The 21,743-nt window shown below is 34.0% G+C and overlaps 1 protein-coding gene across 1 annotated transcript in view; it reads right to left on the minus strand.

Moving 5' to 3' along the window:
- Window positions 1–21,743, minus strand: part of tox2 (TOX high mobility group box family member 2) — a 171,074-nt gene that overhangs the window by 139,660 nt on the left and 9,671 nt on the right. The window contains exon 2 of the mRNA XM_051896181.1: window positions 2,153–2,298. Within this exon, the coding sequence (XP_051752141.1) occupies window positions 2,153–2,210 (58 nt within the window). The 5' untranslated portion in view covers window positions 2,211–2,298. The remainder of the gene's footprint in view (window positions 1–2,152; window positions 2,299–21,743) is intronic.

The following is a 21,743-nucleotide window of genomic DNA, read 5'->3' on the forward strand; positions in this document are numbered from 1 at the left end:
GCGAATGGAATAACCCAGCGAATGGGTTAACCCAGCAAATGGGATGTTTTAACCCAGCAATTTGTTTTTTTTAACCCAACAATTGGGTTGTTTTAACTCAGCGAATGGGTTCTTTTAACCCAAAGATTGGGTTGTTTTAACCCAGCGGTTGGGTTGTTTTAACCCAGCGGTTGGGTTGTTTTAACCCAGCAAATGGGTTGTTTTAACCCAAAGATTGGGTTGTTTTAACCCAGCGAATGGGTTATTTTAACCCAACGATTGGGTTGTTTTAACCCAGCGAATGGGTTATTTTAACCCAACGATTGGGTTGTTTCAACCCAGCGAATGGGTTGTTTTAACCCAGCGATTGGGTTGTTTTAACCCAGCGAATGGGTTGTTTTAACCCAACGATTGGGTTGTTTTAACCCAGCGAATGGGTTGTTTTAACCCAGCGATTGGGTTGTTCTAACCCAGCAAATGGGTTGTTTTAACCCAAAGATTGGGTTGTTTTAACCCAGCGAATGGGTTATTTTAACCCAACGATTGGGTTGTTTTAACCCAGCGATTGGGTTGTTCTAACCCAGCAAATGGGTTGTTTTAACCCAGAAATTGGGTTGTTTTAACCCAGCGAATGGGTTGTTTTAACCCAACGATTGGGTTGTTTTAACCCAGCGAATGGGTTGTTTTAACCCAGCGAATGGGTTGTTTTAACCCAGCAATTGGGTTGTTTTAACCCAGCAAATGGGTTGTTTTAACCCAATGATTGGGTTGTTTTAACCCAGCAATTATGTTGTTTTAACCCAGCGAATGGGTTGTTTTAACCCAGCGAATGGGTTGTTTTAACCCAGTGGTTGGGTTGTTTTAACCCAGCAAATGGGTTGTTTTAACCCAATGATTGGGTTGTTTTAACCCAGCAATTATGTTGTTTTAACTCAGTGATTGGGTTGTTTTAACCCAGCAAATGGGATGTTTTTAACCCAGCGAATGGAATAACCCAGCGAATGGGTTAACCCAGCAAATGGGTTGTTTTAACCCAGCAATTTGTTTTTTTTTAACCCAACAATTGGGTTGTTTTAACTCAGCGAATGGGTTCTTTTAACCCAAAGATTGGGTTGTTTTAACCCAGCGGTTGGGTTGTTTTAACTCAGCAAATGGGTTGTTTTAACCCAACAATTGGGTTGTTTTAACCCAGCGAATGGGTTGTTTTAACCCAACGATTGGGTTGTTTTAACCCAGCGAATGGGTTGTTTTAACCCAGCGAATGGGTTGTTTTAACCCAGCAATTGGGTTGTTTTAACCCAGCGAATGGGTTGCTTTAACCCAGCAATTGGGCTGTTTTAATTCTAAAAGTTGTAACTTCTTCCTGAGTCTCTCCATCAGTGTCGACTCCGGTTTGAACAATGTAAGGCTGAACACCGTTACTGACAATCCTCATTTTGGCTGCGTGAGATTCTCCAGCTTTGTTGTTGTTGAGCTGTTAAAGCTCTGCCCTCTTCTGGAAAGGGGGCAGGAGCAGCAGCTCATTTGCATTTAAAGGGACACACACAAAAACGGTGTGTTTTTGCTCACACCCAAATAGGGGCAAATTTGACAAGCTATAATAAATGATCTGTGGGGTATTCTGAGCTGAAACTTCAGACACATTCTGGAAACACCAGAGACTTATATCTTGTGAAAGAGCATTATAGGTCCGTAAAAGACAGGTGACCCGTTTTTGGGAGCTGATCCACCAGTAGAGATCAACTGACATGTGATTCAAATGGAAATGAGAGTTTTTAGAACATTTATAAAAATGACGATAGAATCTTTCATGAAGTGAATGTGATGTTTGTTATGAAAGTAAACAAGAATGTACTTACTGGCATCGGTTTCTAAATATCTTGAATTTCAGTGGTTTCAATGCTCTAAAAATGACTGGCTGCTAAAAGCCCAAAGCCATTGAAATTAAAGAGACATTTGTGCCAAAATACCTAGTGAAAAAATAAATGCATCTATTTATTTTGCTATCATTTTTTTATATGCATTTGAGAAGACCTGTGACATGTTTTTGGGACCTGATCCATTTTGGGAGATGCGATTCAAATGGAAACGAGAGTTTTTAAGCACATCTCTATAAAGTGTGCTGTGATGAAGTGAATGTGATCCTCACTGAATCGCTCTAATGCTCTCTCACCATGTGCACATTGAGCATCACAGCAGAAGATCATGTGACTCCTCTGGTGTGTGTCCATCTTCTGTGGATCAGAGGCCTGCAGACGCTCGCATCGCTCAGTGAAATGCAGAGTTTGCCGTTAGGATGATATTATAAGCTGTCAGTCCCTACGAGAGAAAAGAAACACAAAACGTTAATAAGTAATCATAAACCTCATCATGATGATTTGGCCTTTCCATGTTTTTGACAGCATCACGGACATATTTATATATTACAGGGCTTCTCGTTCGGATCAGATCCACACTGAGGAATCACAACAAGTGTGACCTTTACCAAACATGGAGGATGAAAGAGAAAAGGTCACATGAGGAGGAGGAAGATGGAGGAGGAGGAGGGAAAACAAAAAGTCATCTTACAAATAATACACTTGCATCTGATTATTAGGGTGTTTCAATGAGGTTTCCAGGCAGCGTTATTTTAGTATTTTTTATATACTATTATTATAGTATGTGTTATTAATTTGAATTAGCTTTTATTTTTATATTTTCAGTTTTATTTTAATATTAGTATAAATGTTAGTAAATTTGTTTTTTGCTTTTGTCATTTTATTATTATTTTTTACATTTCTATTTTAATTTATTTGTAATTCAGTTTTAGTTTTTTAGTAATTTTTGTACTTTGACTTATTTTATTTCACTTCGATGCCAGGGCAACATTTTAAATTTTCGTATATTTTTTTTCCCTATTTTATTTTATTTTATTTTATTTTATTTTATTTTATTTTATTTTATTTTATTTATTTTATTTATTTTATTTTATTTTATTTTATTTTATTCCAATTAACAGAATTATTTAAAATTATTTAATAAAATATTTAAATAATTTTAAAATATTTAAATATTTTTAAAAACTAATTATTATCAGGGTGTTACTATGCAGTGTCATTTTAGTAATAAATATATGCTATTATAGTATTTATTATTATTTTGAATTAATTTTATTTTTATTTTTTCAGGTTTTATTCGAATTTTTGTTTTTAGTAATTTTGTTACTTGCTTTTGTCATTTTCTATTGTTTTTTTATATTTCTTTTTAGCTTAAATTTAAATTTCAGTTTTAGTTTTAGTCATTTCAGTACTTCGACTTTTTTTTTTTGCAGTTTGTTGCCAAGGTAACATATCTAATTTTTGTTATTTTTATCATCTAATATCTATTTATTTTATTTTATTTTATTTTATTTATTTATTTATTTATTTTTTTATGCCAACTTTATTTCAATTATTAAAATGATTTTAATCATTTTTCAAAGTTTTATTTTTTATATCTAATATATATAAATTTATTTTATTTCAGCTTTGTTTCAAATACACTATAGTTTAAAAACAATTTAAAAAATGAAAATTAATTATCAGGGTGTTGCTATGCTGTTGCAAGGCAGTGTTATTTTAGTATTATTTAAATGCAATTTATATTTTAAATTGTCTTTTATTTTTAGATTTTTTATTCAAATTCTTTTAGTAATTTTTTATTTGCTTTTGTCATTTTATTAGTTTTTTTATATTTCTTTTTAGCTCAATTTTAATTTCAGTTTTAGCTTTAGTAATTTTAGTACTTTAACCTATTTTATTTAAGTTAATTGCCAAGGTGACATATCTAATTTTCCTTTAATTTTTTTTCATCTAATATTTATATTATATTTTGTTTTATTTCAACAGTTTCCACACTGAAAAATAGCAACATCTAAATTAACTAGTTTTATTCAAGTCAAAAATATTTATTTAACATCACTGAATCGACCCAAATACATTAAATTATACCAACAAAATGACTTAAACAGGTGAAATAGCTCTTTAAGGAAGAATTGAAGGTTGCCACTTTTTACAATGCAGGGTTTTGTATATGATGCAAACCATGGTACTGTATGCATCAAAATACCATGGTATTGTCATCTGATCTTATCATTTTACCACCCTAGTGTTTTTGTGCAGGTGAGCAGATCATAATGTGATGCGATCAAAGCTTTACTCTGTTAAACGCAGTGAACATCAGGCTTCTGATGAAACTAAAAGAAGATAAACATCTGACGCGGCCTTTGTTGAAATGACAATACATGCTGCGACTTAATGAAGCACCTTTTTAGTCAACATCTTTGAATTTGTCCCGTAAAACCTACTTTGAGACCAGCAGAAAATAAGAATTGTGATTTTGTAATTGCATTAGGGCGGGAACGCACAGGACTCTCTGGGATTCAATCAAATTAAACACAGATATCTCAGATTGGATTGCTGCTAAATTAGATTTCTGGCTACCAAAAAACAAGGAATGTAATCTCATTCTGCCCCGAAAATATATAAAAAAAATCTGTTCCGTGCACAACAAACCGATGCTAATCTAAATCCATCAGATATATTAAAACACAAGGAAAATATACTGGCGGAGAACATAACGTATGAAGACAAAACTGACCCAGAACATCCACCTTCAAGCATTACGAGATTAATGCTGCACTTTATTCTCGGAAAGTCAGAATTTCCAACCTCCTACTTGGAAAAATGCGACAGAATGCAGCTTGAAATTTTAAAACAATGATTTTGCCCAAACCACACTGTAAAAAAGAATTGTCGGTTTAACTTAAAAAAGTAAGTTATCTGGTTACCTTAAAATTTTGAGTTCATTGAAATTAAAAATTTGAGTTAATACAATGAAGGCGATTGGTTTAATCAACAGAAACTCAAAATATTCCCTTATCTGAACTACATTAATTATTGAAGTTGATTTGACAAAAGAAAAAATGGTGTGATAACAAATCGTGAAAATAATTATTATCAATACTTTTATCATTTTTATCACGTTTAAAAAAAAAAAAACATTTCTATTTAGCTTGTTAGTTTAGCAGCTAAAGTAATTTTAGTATTTTAAATAAAAATTGTTTTATTTCAGTTTTTTGCCAAGGCAACATTTCTCATTTAAAATTTTTGTTTATCTAATATTTAGATTTTATTTCAGCTTTTTTTTTTCAAGTTTAAGTTTAGGGTTATTATCGTTAATTAAAAGTAAAACTAAAGCTATTAAAACAATTTTTGTTAAACATTTCTAATTTGAAATTTTTATGTTTATTTTTTATCGAATATTTATATTTATTTTTATTTCAGCTTTTTTCAAGTTTAAGTTTAGGGTTATTATCATTAACTACAATGATAATAAATGTGTGCGTGTGTGTGTGTGTGTGTGTGTGTATATATATATATATATATATTATATATTTTATATATATATATATATATATATATATATATTAGCACTACAATTACTGACAGAAAATAAATAAAAAATAAAACTGAACTAAAACTAAACCTGAAAAAAGAAACCAAAATTTAATATTTATATAATATTTTATATTATACAATAAAATTAAAATAATATTTATAAAAATATTATTAAATATTTATTTAAATATATATTTATTTTAAAAAATTACATTAAAAGGGCCAAAGCACATAGTAAAACCACAAAAACATTATCTGAAAATATATCTGAAATATATCTGAAAATATAAAAATAAAAGCACATTCAAAAGATTAATAAAAACTATAATAGCATATACTAAAATAACCCTGGCCAAGACGCAGATGTCATGTGAACATGCGGCATCAGGTGAATGTAAACAGTTTATATTAAACATGCTCAGGGTATTAACCAGTTACACACCGCTTACAATCCAGTTTAACCCAGATATTCTACACTGAACTGCCTCATGCTGACAAATAAACCTCTTCCATCATATGTGCGTAAGAGTTTAGCTAATGAAGAGCCCGTCCGCAGGTCCCTCGCCTGTCCTTGCATCTTCAGAGCGGCGCTAAAAGGTTCAGCTGAGGTAACGACACAAAATGGAAGAAGCGAGCCACTTATCAGATCGTTGAGGTGCAGCGGATTCACACCAGACACCTCACTAAAACTAATAAGCTAAGTGTGCGGCGCAGCCAGGGACCGGCGGGGGTCTGGAGACACTCCTAATAATTGGGATGATCATTACACACAAAAACACAAACACACACATGCACATATAAGACACCTTATTCAAGAGTAATGCATATTGAACATGGTAAATTTTACCCTAGAGCATCATATCATTAATTTAGCAACATGTTAATGTCAAACTCTAATGTAACCAGTGTTGGAGAAAGTTACTTTTAAAAGTAACGCATTACAATGTTGCGTTACTCCCTAAAAAAGTAACTAATTGTGTTAGTTACTTTTTTATGGAAAGTAATGTGTTACGTTACTTTTTTTCATCTGGGCTGGGTTTGTTTTTTAATTACAAAAAAAAACCCAAAAGTTATTTTTGGCAAATGTAAAGTCCCTTTCACACCAGAAGTGAAATACTCACTGAAGGAAATGCAAATTCACGCCTGTAAGCCTGTGTTTATTAGTATGGCTGAACTGAAGGTCAGCAGAAAAGACATTGCTTAATAAAGTGAGATTAAATACATAAAGTGTATTTGTGTAATTTACCATATTTAATTATTGCTGGTTTGCGTAATATTCTGAGTTCGCGTTTCACTATTTTTATTAATATTTTGAGGAGTGCTGAATCAGTTTTTGTGCGAGAGGAGTAAATATGTTCACATTTAGTCTAGAACTACAATCTGCACTTACTCTTGATTTCTCTCAACATTTCACTTTTGGTGTGAGAGGGACTTTACATGTGCCAAAAAGAGAACTTTTGGGGTTTTTTTGTTATTAAAAAACAAACCCAGCCCAGATGAGAAAAAGTAACTCAAAAGTAACTAAAATAAATGGCTCAGTCAATAAATGGGACCTGCATTTGAAAAAGTAACTCAGATATTTTGTTGTCAATTTAAAAGTAATGTGTTACTTTACTAGTTACTTGAAAAAGTAATCTGATTATGTAACTTGTGTTACTTGTAATGTGTTACCCCCAACACTGATTGTAAGAGACTAGTGTTTCTTGTACACTATTTTATGTGGAGTGAAATGTTGTGTTTCAAATCAATCACTTATAAACAGGGCCTAAAATTAACACTCGCCAAGCGCCAAATGGGAGTAAAAATTGGCATTGACGAGTATATGAAACTGTGTCAGCCGCCAGTTGGCTGGTAACATTTTTATGAATTCTAACAATGCAATGTTATGAGAACATGAATGTGAACAAATGTCGCTGTCTAAAGGGGATCTATAATGCTCCTTTCACAAGATGTAATATAAGTCTCTGGTGTCTCCAGAATGTGTCTGTGAAGTTTCAGCTCAAAATACCCCACAGATCATTTATTATAGCTTGTCAAATTTGCCCCTATTTGGGTGTGACCAAAAACACAGCGTTTTTGTGTGTGTCCCTTTAAATGCAAATGAGCTGCTGCTCCCGCCCCTTTCCATAAGAGGGCGGAGCTTTAACAGCTCACGCTTCGGTCGCTCAACAACAACAAAGCTGGAGAATCTCACGCAGCCAAAATGACGACGGTGTTCAGCCTTACATTGTTCAAACCGGAGTCGACACTGATGGAGAGACTCAGGAAGAAGTTACAACTTTTAGAATGTCTTTACTGTCACTTTTGATCAGTTTAATGCGTCCTTGATGAATGAAAATATGAATTTCTTTTAAAATTTCTGAAGCCAAATTTTTCTTTGGTAGTGTTTAAATACACTGCCATAGTCTTTCTCCTTTTGTATAGCACTGCTGCGATCTTTCATTTCTCTCCAAACTTTCTCATCTACATTATAAGGATTCAAACCAAATTACAATTGATTAGCTAACAAGCCACAATACAGGACAAGCTCAAACGCTATCAGGGCAGAATCACTCTCTGCACATCTGAAAGGCTTGAAGGAATGCCGCGCGGGTTATGTAATGTGTCGGCAATATTCCAGCAGTTCATCTAGAAGAATAAAGAATGACAGGTTTATCTTGACAACATCACAATGTTCTCCAGAGCCAAAGTTTGGAAAAATCTCTCCCTGAGAAGTGAACATCTCATTCCATGCTTCGAAAACGCTACATTTGAGGAAGAAACACACGCATCTAAACCCTATTAAACAAACTGTATCTGGTCAATTAAAGGATTAGTTCATTTCAAATTTCCTGATAATTTACTCACCCACATGTCATCCAAGATGTTTGTCTTTCTTTCTTCAGTCAAAAAGAAATTAAGGTTTTTGAGGATTTTTCTCCATATAGTGGACTTCAACAGTTGAAGGTCCAAATGTCAGTTTCAGTGCAGCTTCAAAGAGCTCTACATGATCCCAGACGAGGAATAAGAGTCTTATCTAGAGAAACCATCGACCATTTTCTAAAAAAAATAAAAAATTATATACTTTTTAACCACAAATGCTCGTCTTGCACTGCTCTGAGATGCGCCACACATTACGTAATCATGTTGGAAAGGTCACGTGTGATGTAGGCGGAAGTACCGCGGTAGAGCGAAAAACTAATCTAATTAATCTCATTTTCTCCTCCAACTTCAAAATCGCCCGACCTTTTTTTGTAGACGTTTGACTTAGTCTTTGCACGTTCACTTTGTAAACACTGGATCGGTACTTCCGTCTACATCACGTGTGACCTTTCCAACATGATTATGTAATGCGTGGAGCATCACAGAGCAGTGCAAGATGAGCATTTGTGGTTAAAAAGTATATATTTTTATTTTTTTTTTTAGAAAATGTCCGATGGTTTCTCTAGATAAGACCCTTATTCCTCGTCTGGGATCATGTAGAGCTCTTTGAAGCTGCACTGAAACTGACATTTGGACCTTCAACCCGTTGAACCCCAGTGAAGTCCACTATATGGAGAAAAATCCTGGAATGTTTTCCTCAAAAACCTTCATTTCTTTTCAACTGAAGAAAGAAAGACATAAACATCTTGGATGATATGAAGGTGAGTGAATTATCAGGAAATTTGAATTCTGAAGTGAACTAATCCTTTAAGAAATTAAAACAATAGCTCACCCAAAAATGACAATTTTCTCACCATCCTATCGTTCCATACCTGTACATTTTACAAAATTATATGATCAATAAGTCATGGGCTCGTGGCAACAAATGTTTTTCCAATTAATTTAACCAATTTCAACTTCATTTTTAAAAAAATCAGTTTAGTATAACTGCAAAAATGAAAAACATGAAGCCAGAAACTTTTTAGAACATTTTACAGTGCAATGCTATTAATTTCTTTCTTAAGCATTCTTAAATCAAGATACACTTACTAAAAAAGCAAAATGACTTAAAATATTAAGTTTTGATTTCTGAAAAATGTCAAAAGTAAGTGATTTTATCCTTAAAACAAGAACAAATATCAGCCAATAGGGGTTAAACTTCAAAGGGAAAACAAGATTATTTTCTTGTTTTAAGCAAAACACTTAATTTTGATACATTCTAAAAAAAAAAAAAATGCTGGGTTAAAACAACCCAAGTTGGGTTAAAAATGGACAAACTCAGCAATTAGTTTGTTTTAACCCAGTGAATGGGTTGTTTTAACCCAGCGGTTGGGTTAAATGTTTGCCCAACCTACTGGGTAGTTTTATTTAACTCAACTCTTGTTTAAAAATGACTGTATTACTGTATTGTTTGCTTAAAATGAACCCAAAGTATGTTGAAAATTAACATTTATTAATAAGTTTAATGAATAATAATTAAACAATAAACTATTTTTAATAAATGTTCACCTTTTGATTATTATAGTTGCCTGTAGTAATTATGTCTGATTTTTAATTTCCAACATATTTTAGGTTCATTTTAAGTCAGACATTTTAGTCATTTTTAAACAATAGTTGGGTTAAATAAAACTACCCAGCACGTTGGGCAAACATTTAACCCAACCACTGGGTTAAAACAACCCAATCTCTGGGTTTGTCCATTTTCAACCCAACTTGGGTTGTTTTTAACCCAACATTTTGTGTACATTTTTCAGTAAACAAAACTTAATATCTTCAGTCATTTTGCTTTTTCAGTAAATGTATCTTGATTTAAGAATGTTTAGATATTCGTACTGGAAAACAAGACAAACATACTGAGGAAGAACATCATTTTTTTGCATGTGCCATATTTGAATATGTGCAACTTGAGAGCAGATTATCAGAAAATAACATCTTAAATTTACATTTCATGTCGCACAGACTATTTTCATTGTGTCTTTTTAGTGCTTTACAGCTTCCGTACCAAACATTTGCTGTAGTGTGAACATTTACCTAACATTTAACATTGAGCAATATGAAGGTGAATTTTCATTTTTAGGTGAACTTTCACTGCTCACAGCGAGTAAACCAGGATGTTACCTACTGCAACACGACAACAAAATAAGACGAGACGAAGCAAGCAAGTTGCTCTTTTGACGAGCGAGGAGAAATATCTTTTTAGTTAGGCTGTCAGAGCGCATGTCGCATTATGTGGACTACAGATTTTTGCCATCTAGTAAAGTTACATAAGCTACTTTCAGCTCATGACACACTTAAATAAGCAAAGGTTACACAACCTCGCTAACTGCACTTTGCCTTTGAATAGCCCTACAAATGAAGTAGGTGTACAGGAATTTACAAGAGCCGACGAGAAAACATCGCGGTGGATTCCTGCCTTTGTTTGGAGGGTTGCACATTAAAACCTGTTTTTGCATTAGAAATAAAGTCCAGCTGGATGGTATTTCCTCCCTAACGGCTGACTCACAGGAAGTAAGAAGAGGAAGAGGAAAAACAATAAGAGGAGAATATGAAAAACATAAAGTCGAACTCAGCGCAGGATTGAAAAGAGAAGGTTGAAAAACATGATACACAAAGCCATCAGGCTTTTTAGTGAGCGAGAGAGAAAGTGGGGGGGGAGTGTTGTTTTTCACCATTATGCGCGCGGCCCCTGCTTATGGATTCAGAGAGGAGGGTGTTCGGAAAGTGTTGGAAGCTTTCATTGAGGCATTAATGTTTTAAGAGTAACATGGCTTTTTTATCAGAAGTACATTTTTCCCATTTCTCTCTTGGCTCTTGATGTAAGCTGTGTGTTAGTGTGCGTAACAGGATTTTCCTTTTATCTCACATGATTATGTTACCACACTGGTCTCTCTCTCTCTTTCTATCTGGATCATTGTGGACTCTGTCTATCGCGGGTTTAGGACCAGCGCCAACGCTAGCAACAAACACTGGATAAACAGATGAGATGTCCATGAAAATTCCTCAAGCATGTTGTTTATTCCTAATGAAACACATCTATAATTTCATCGGTTAATGGGTTTATAGATGCCACAAGAGTTCAAATGTGTGTATGTGCTGCAGTTCCAGCATTTCTTTAAGGGTTTCACTGTTTTAATCTCCTCTTTTGCCTTTACTAGTTTAAATGATTATGGGGATAGATAGATAGATAGATAGATAGATAGATAGATAGATAGATAGATAGATAGAATGATAGAATGATAGATAGATAGATAGATAGATAGATAGATAGATAGATAGATAGAATGATAGAATGAACAATAGATAGATAGATAGAATGAACAATAAATAGATAGATAGATAGATAGATAGATAGATAGATAGAATGAACAATAGATAGATAGATAGATAGATAGATAGATAGATAGATAGAATGAACAATAGATAGACAGAATAGATGGAATGATAGAATGAACAATAGATAGATAGATAGATAGATAGACAGAATGATAGAAAGAACAATAGATAGATAGAATGAACAATAAATAGATAGATAGATAGATAGATAGATAGATAGATAGATAGATAGAATGAACAATAGATAGACAGAATAGATGGAATGATAGAATGAACAATAGATAGATAGATAGATAGATAGATAGATAGAATGATAGAATGAACAATAGATAGATAGATAGATAGATAGATAGATAGATAGATAGATAGAATGAACAATAAATAGATAGAATGAACAATAGATAGACAGAATAGATGGAATGATAGAATGAACAATAGATAGATAGATAGATAGATAGATAGATAGATAGACAGAATGATAGAAAGAACAATAGATAGATAGATAGAATGAACAATAAATAGATAGATAGATAGATAGATAGATAGAATGAACAATAGATAGACAGAATAGATGGAATGATATAATGAACAATATATAGATAGATAGATAGATAGATAGATAGATAGATGGAATGATAGAATGAACAATAGATAGAACAATAGATGGAATGATAGGAAAACAATAGAATGAACGATAGATAGAACAAATGATCAATAGATAGATAGAACGATAGAACAAACGAACAATAGATAGAACAAACGAAAGAATGATAGATAGAACGAACAATAGAACGAAATGAAAGAACGATAGATAGAACGAATGAACAATAGAACGAACGAACGATAGATAGAACGAACGAAAGAATGATAGATAGAACAAATGAACGATAAAACGAATGATAGATAGAACAAACGAACGATAGAATGAACAAATGATAGAAAGAACGAACAAACAAACAAACGATAGATAGAACAAACGATAGATAGAACAATCAAACGAATGATAGATATAGATAGATAGAACGAACGAAAGAATGATAGCTAAATCAAACGAAAGAATGATAGATAGAACGAATGAAAGATAGAATGAACGAATGATAGATAAAACGAACAAACAAACAAATGATAGAACGATTGAACGAACAATAGATAGAGATAGATAGGTAGAACGAACAAAAGAACGATAGATAGAACGAATGAAAGATTGATAGATAGAACAAACGAAAGAACGATAGATAGAATGAATGATAGAACGAACAAACGAACCATAGATAGAACGAATGATAGATAGACATACAGAAAGCACAAACAACATAGAACGAACGAACGAACGAACGAACGAACAAGCAATACATAGATAGATAGATAAATAGAACAAATGATAGAAGGAATGATAGATAGATAGATAGAATGAATAAACATCAGACAGACAGAACAAACGAATGACATAGAATGAACAAATGAACGATAGATATAACAAACGAATGAACGATAGATAAAATGAACAAACAAACAAACGAATGACAGAACGAACGAAAGACAGATATATAGAATGAACGAACAAACAAACAAATGATAGATAGAACAAACGAATGATAGAACAATCAAACGAACGACAGATAGAATGAACGATAGATATAGATAGATAGAACAAAAGAATGATAGGCAGGAAGAACGAAAGAACGATAGATAGAACGAACGATAGCTAGATCAAACGAAAGAATGATAGAAAGAACGAATGAAAGATAAAACGAACAAACTAACAAACGATAGAATGAATGAACGATAGATGGAAAGATAGAACAAACAAATGAACGAAAGTATAGAACAAACGATAGAACGAACAATAGAATGAACGATAGATTGAATGAACGATTAGAGATAGATAGGTTAGAGATAGATAGGTACAACGAACAAAAGAACGATAGATAGAACGAATGAAAGATTGATAGAACAAACGAAAGAACGATAGATAGAATGAATGAACGATAGAATGAACAAACGAACGATAGATAGAACAAATGATAGATAGACATACAGAACGCACGAACAACATAGAACGAACAAACGAACAAGCGATAGATAGAGAGATAGAAGGACAGATAGATAGAATGATAGAATGATAGAAAAATATATGGAATGATAGAATGAACAATAGATAGAATGATAGATAGATTATAGAAGAAACAATATAATGAACGATAAGACAAATGATATATAGATAGAACAATAGATAGAGCGAATGAATGATAGATAGAACGAACAAAAGAATGATAGATAGAACGAACGATAGAACGAATGAAAGAACAATAGATAGAACGAATGAATGATAGAATGAACGATAGATCAGACAGATAGACATACAGAACGCACGAACAACATAGAACAAACGAACGAACAAGCAATAGATAGATAGATAGATAGATAGATAGATAGAACAAACGATAGAACGAATGATAGACATACAGAATGAATGAACATCAGACAGACAGAACGAACGAATGACATAGAATGAACAAACAAACGATAGATATAACGAACGAACGATAGATAAAATGAACAAACAAACGAACGACAGAACGAACGAAAGACAGATAGATATATAGCATGAACGAACAAACAAACAAACGATAGATAGAACTAATAACGACATAGAATGAACAAACGAACGATCAAATAGAATGAATGATAGAATAAATGATAGACATACAGAACAAACGAACAGCAGACAGACAGAACGAATGAACGAATGACAGACAGACAGACAGACAGATAGATAGATAGATAGATAGATAGATAGATAGATAGATAGATAGATAGATAGATAGATAGATAGAGTGTTAAACAGGCCTCTCTCAGTCTGTGCAAATGAACAGGCCTCTGAAAGAGCTACAATTAAATATTTATCACCAATAGCTATATTTATCATAAATATTCATAAGATACAGCTGTTATTTTTCAGCATGTGGAACATAACATTCAGCAATTACGCCGCGGTCGAGATGTAGGAGGGTATGAGATCTTTAGCTTGAAAGCGTTCTCCATCTCCTTTAGTTCGGATGAGAGATGCTGCTGCTGTATGAAGGTGACTGTGAGCTCCATTCATTACTGATGGAGAGATACTGTTATTCCAGAGCTGAGAATAAAACACACAATGGAGAACCTGGAAATCTTTCTACTGTTTTCTACACACACACACACACACACACACACACACAGACATTAAGGCTTCTTAAAGTGTTGTCAAGTATACATTGAAAATGTACAGTAATTCTCCTCCGTATGATCAAATGCTCTCTAAGATGTTCCTAATTAAAAGTCCAACAGTCAATGCAAATATATCTGATGCAGAACATACTGGAGCATCAACATGCAAATATTCACCCTATAGCACTGACTATTAATGAGCAATAGCAAGTAGCAAATCATAATTCACAAAAGTGAAATAAATTCTGAAATAAATTTTCAGTCCTGCTGATATGCATAAATACAAAATGAAAAAAAAAAAAAATACAAAATGATTTTTATTAATTTTATTTTTATAATTTGTATTTCTTCTGATAATACAATGTGCAATGAAATATTTTGTATTAAATAAAAATTATAAATATATATACATTTTGAAATAATTTTTTTTTATTAATTTAAATTTTTTTCTAACTTGTCAATTCTTCTGATAATATAATGTGCAACGGAATATATATATTTGTGTAAATATGTGTGTAAATATAATTTTTTAATTGTATATATATAATTATATAGATATATAAATATAATTTTACTTAATATAAAATATTTCTTTGCACAATATATTATCAGAAGAACTGACAAATTAGAAAAAAATTAATAAAAAATATTTTGTATAATTTTTGTATAAAAGTGTGTGTGTGTGTGTGTGTTTGTGTGTATATATATATATATATATTATAATTTAATATTTATATGCAAAATATAACAATGTGTGTATATATATATATTACACACACACACACACATATATATATTTATAATAAAAAATTTATATAATATAAAATGTATGTATATATATATATATATATACATTTTGTAATACTTTGATTTTATATTTAAATAAATGACATTTAAAAATAATATAAATATATATATATATATATATATATATATATATATATGTTGACCCTGTCATCTCCTCTCTTTCTACTGTCTTATTTGATGCTAATTTCTCTCTCTCTGTTTATAAACTCTCCGTGACTCTCTAGAACATCTGAAGATCTGACATTCACTCATTATTTACCACATCAGCAACACTTCACTCAAGTGAAATGATACACTATAGATGAATTATCACCATCACATTCACCACAACCTGAAGAAGATCTCATGTTTTTCGTCTTATATAAGGCACTTTGGACATATGTGCATACAAACAACACGAAACGTTGGATTTGTTGGGGAATAATGGTGGAAGTTGAAGGCGTGTGGGCACAGCTGTGTGTAACAGCCCCACCAGCGCTCCACTCTTTTATCTCCTTCTGTAATGTGCACAGGTGCTGCTTAATTCAATTGGAAAACGTTGCCATGGTTTTACATTAATATGTTTCTATGTTGCCGGCGCATCGGTTGTCATGGAGATGATGGGACTTATTTAAGCTTTGGTTGGAAGGAAAGGGAAAAAAACACGACAGAAAAGCATAGAGAGAGGTCTGTGTGTGTTTTCATCTCATTAGATTTAGATTTGTTTTTTAACCCACAGTCAAAAAAAAAGGCTACAAAACGGATCCGTGCCACGCAAGTCTTATTGTGTTTCATTAGAGAAAGTGAAACAAGCATTCAGTCTAATTAAATGACTTGCAGAGAGCAGCATATCCTTTCATAAGCAGTGATTGCTCTCCTGAGCTCTCTGCAAAACCATACCAGAAGCTCTTTCTGCAGCGTTTATTGTGTTTAGTTGAGGGTTTCGGGCAGGTTTCTATTTGCACGGTTCATCTGAGCTCGCACTTTAATTGTCTTGCAATGAAATAAGCAATAGGGAAGTTAAATGAACTCAATAACTTCAGGTAGATGCAAGACAGCGACTGTTAAAGACCACATGAAACATCGACAACACAACAATTCCACTTCCTTAATGCCTGCAGAAATATAGGGTGGGACTTGATTTTATACATCTGGAATGGACTGGATTGTGAAAAGTGGGCACTGCATGACAGTATGGAGCCAGATTTTACAGATTTAAGTAATTACTAGGGCTGGGACAATAAATTGATGCATCACTCGATTCTGAGACTTTCTGAATGCATCGCGATACTCTCTCGAATCGGTTCTGAGATTAGTCTTTAACAGCAGACGGCGCTCTAGGCTAGTTTTTAACCACACGCTCAAATGCTCATGAAGAAGAGCGCTGACGAGTCGGAGAATGTATTTGCGCTTCAGAATGACACGAGTTTAATGTAAACAGACCACTGCAAACACCATTGTAATTCGCTTCAACCTTTTCGAACTTTATGAATGATTATTTTATAGAAGGAATTGGAAGCAAGCAGAGTACGGCTGTTTCTACAGCACGCAGCGTCATCTGCTATTCAAAACTAAGCTCAGGATTGATTCGAGAGAGAATCGCAATGCATTCGGAAAATCTCAGAATCGATTCGGAATCATTTCTTGATTCGCGATGCATCGCTTTATTGTCCCAGCCCTAGTAATTTCGTCATGACTGCTAAAAAAATATGTTCTATCTAGTATGAATGTAATCTAGACATACTACATCCACCATGTTGTCATTATCATGTGACCTTCCAGAGTCACATGTGTCGCTTCACTGCCATTCATAAATCCCCTCTTGTGGCATCATGGGATATTAAAGCGTACATCAAATACACACTTCAGAATCTCGCCAGAAGTAGTAGGTCATCCGGGGACTTTTTGCCTACTCTTTTATTCAGATAGGGCCAGTCCTCCCTATTCGCAAAGTACACAAGTTGCGTAGGGCCCCTGAACCACCAGTCAGTTATGTCTTAAGTGAACATAAACTGTTGATAAAGTAATTAATGCTTGTCAGTATATTAGATCTGTGCATTCGGTCTTAAAGTGACAGCAAACCTGCTGCTGTCTGTCATTAATGTTAACTAATTAATGTCAAACTACAAAAGAAAATGAGAATCATTCACTGCTCTTCACTGAATTTTAATAAGAATTTTAATTCACTGAAATTTAATAAGAATCAATGCATATTTAATACGGTGAAGACTATACTCAAGTTTTTACATTTGATTACAATTGTTGTATAGTTGCCTATTATTATTAGTAGACTAAATTGTTTCTTTTTGTCCTTGTTTGTAATTTTATTTTTTTATGGAATTACTGACTGTTTTCGGATGCAGCCTGGGAGATGATGTTTTAGAGGTTGAGCAAATCTTATTATTATTATGAGGAAAACATTTTCTTCTTCAGCATAACATGATGAATTGTTCACAAAAAGACACAAAAAGACAAGAAACATAAATTGAGAAAAAAAAAAGTTTGTTTTGATTTCATGTTGACTCTAAGCTTTAGTATGTGACATTTCATTGCAAAAGTAAGGCTGTACAATCTTCTGTAAATGCTTCTTTCACACAATTTGACTGTTTGTGTAGATTTAATCGAATACATTTCCATCACTGAGTTCATTAAACACAAAGAGATGGAGGGTTAAATTTTGTTTATTGGTTGCATGAGGATGGGTTAATGATGGAGGGAGACAAAAAAGGCTGTTTTCTCATTTATTAACAAAATATTTCACCCAAAAATGAGAATTCATTTACTCGCCCTCAAAAGATGTGTTGCACCAAATTTGGCGCCAATTATATTAACGGCCGAAGAGAAGCGATTGCGACGGCCACTGCTCACAGTATGCTTGCATTGAATGAAAAAGAGCATTGTGAACATTGCTCATCATTTCTGAAGAAAGAAAGGCTTGGAATGACTTGTCATCTTATATACTGTAGATCTTCGGTTTTCAGCTGCATCTGACAGATACAAAATGAACTTGATTTTCATACTCCCAAATGTGATGGAATCGGAAATGCTTTCAATATTAAACAAAGTGGGATTCTTGTATTGCGCACTAAAGGGTATGAAATAAGAATCAAATGAAGTTATTTTTCAGCTATTTATGACTAGTATTAGAGTGAAACATAATCCTTCTGCATGAGTGTCTTTGCATAATGATTATCAGGGTTACAAAAGCAGGAAATCAACTCACAGACATCTTCACTTATAGGAAAGACAATCTGACAAGGTGATGCAGACAGACAGACAGACAGACATAGATAGATAGATAGATAGATAGACAGATAGACAGAAAGACAGAAAGAGAGACAGACACACTTGAGGATCTTGTTACAGTGATGATGGCCTTTGTCATGAACATCAGCGCTTGGTAAATGAACAAGTATGATTCATACTTGTTCATGTGCCAGATCTGATTACTAATTAAAAAAAGTGCATTAACTGTGTTTCAGACTGACAGCATTCCAGTATATTCAGAGAATAGCTGTGTGTGTATACATGCACCGATCAGGCATAACATTATGACCACCTTCCTAATATTGTGTTGGTCCCACTTTTGCTGCCAAAACAGTCCTGACCCGTCGAGGCATGGACTCCTCTAGACCCCTGAAGGTGTGCTGTGGTATCTGCACCAAGATGTTAGCAGCAGATCCTTTAAGTCCTGCAAGTTGTGAGGTGGAGCCTCCATGGATCGGACTTGTTTGTTCAGCATATCCCACAGATGCTCGATTGGATTGAGATCTGGGGAATTTGGAGGACAAGTCAACACCTCAAACTCGTTGTTGTGCTCCTCAAACCATTCCCGAACCATTTTTTCTTTGTGGCAGGACGCATTATCCTGCTGAACGAGGCCACAGCCACCAGAGAATACCGTTTCCATGAAAGGGTGTACATGGTCTGCAACAATGCTTAGGTAGGTGGTACGTGTCAAAGTAACATCCACATGGATGGCAGGACCCAAGGTTTTCCAGCAGAACATTGCCCAAAGCATCACACTGCCTCCGCCGGCTTGCCTTCTTCCCATAGTGCATCCTGGTGCCATGTGTTCCCCAGGTAAGCGACGCATGTGATGTAAAAGAAAACATGATTCATCAGACCAGGCCACCTTCTTCCATTGCTCCGTGGTCCAGTTCTGATGCTCACGTGCCCACTGTAGGTTCTTTCAGCAGTGGACAGGGGTCAGCATGGGCACACTGACTGGTCTGCGGCTCTGCAGCCCCACACTGTGTATTCTGACACCTTTAATTAACAATGAAATTTTTTTTAAATAGTAGACAGCACACAGTGCATGTATAGTATGCAGTACACTATCATATCATTCTAAACCATTCCTGTTGTAATGTCATCAACAATTTGCTGCTAAAATGTGGCTTTGCTGTATGTCCTGTATGTAGCTGTGACATCCTGTGCTGTTATCAAGGTGTTCGAACAGTGTGACTCTTGCACCTAAAAAAGCCACTGAAGAGCATTTTGACACACAGATAGTGTGAACACAGCCGTGTCTGTTAAAATGAAGATTAAAAGAGGGTGAAAATACAGCTTGGTAAGAGCTCACATCTACTTTACATGTGTGTGTCTCATCACACACTCCATCATCTCTGTCCATCATGAGCTTTACTGAGAGAGACGGCCTTATATAAACCTGACGTGACAAGATGGTTACTCTCTCTCCACTGTGACAGTTAATTCTGCACGAGGAAAAATGTCAAAAATATTTAGCCACACTTGACTGGAGTTAATTACGGACCCCCGCGGCAGCAGCGACCGGCCGCTAATGGCATTGACTCCCAGATAGAAATCCATTTATAAAAATGTTTTTAGCTAGCGATCTAATTTACTTAATATCAAATATTTATGCAGCCACAATTAGATTAACAATGTTTACGTTCCTAAAAATACAGACTTGATGTGTCCATGTTTTTAGCTTGATTTGACATCCTAGAAATTTCCCAAAATGCCATACATGTAAACAACCTTCACAAAGGAGGAGTATAAATACTGTACATTTGGACGATCACGTGTCATATACATTATGATTTAATGGAAAGCAAATGGAATATCTGAGACAAAATTGAAACGTAAATGAAACATAACTGTGTCCTGAACTATGAAAGAGCAGTAAGATTTTCCTCTGGTCTCTGAAAGAGGAAGTGATGTAACCACAATAATATGTTGGCAAAGGTCCAGCGAGGAGCTCTCTCTCATTGTTTCCCTCTCTCTCTCTCTCTCTCTCTCTCTCTCTTTCTGATCGTTTCTCTCTGCATTGATGTGCAGGTGGTTTGGGACTAAAATGTCACAGAATCAAGAAGCAACCGTCAAAAACACTTCAAAGACTTCTGGTTAACTGAGAGCTATTTAAAGCAGCTACATACAGCGAATGTGAACGAGATCAAGATGGACAAGTGCGTCTTTTCAAGAACATTTACAAAAGCAAAGTTGTTCCAGTGAAATCAAGAGCACACTGAATCTAATTACTCAGAAAAACTGAAAACGCCACAAAACTACAGTATTCATGCATAGTAATTGTATTGTATAAATTGTAAAGTAACGGAAAGCATGCATATATATATATATAAAATTTTATAACCACGTGATCTGTGATGTCCGAAGCTTTTTGATAAGAATATATCATAATACGAATACTTATTTGCATGTGTAGTTTTGTGCATGTTCCATTTGTATTTATTTCCAGTTCATAAGTACTTCAACTGACCATTCTATGATAATCTTCATTTACTTTAATAATATATGCCTAAGCGTGCCTATTTTCCCCCCAGAACTGTATTCACAGACTCATTTATTCAAAATGTGTAAGTAAAATGACATGTGATGACTATTTTTTTTATATAGACTAATTATTTTCATTGTTTTATATGCAGAAAACTGATTTTTTACATGAAACAGTCCAAAAATTGAAGCTTTTTCCAGCTTTTGTAGTTAGTGTGCACCGTTTTGAAAAGCTTAATGAACAAATAAACCTGAAAACACCAGAAAATCAAGGAACAAAACTGAGCACATCAACAAAACAGTCATCACTGGACAAGAACTGACAATGAAACACTGGGTTTAAATTCACACAAGATAATGAGG

The sequence above is a fragment of the Ctenopharyngodon idella genome, chromosome 6, assembly GCF_019924925.1.
Source record: "Ctenopharyngodon idella isolate HZGC_01 chromosome 6, HZGC01, whole genome shotgun sequence".
Taxonomy (NCBI): Eukaryota; Metazoa; Chordata; class Actinopteri; order Cypriniformes; family Xenocyprididae; genus Ctenopharyngodon; species Ctenopharyngodon idella.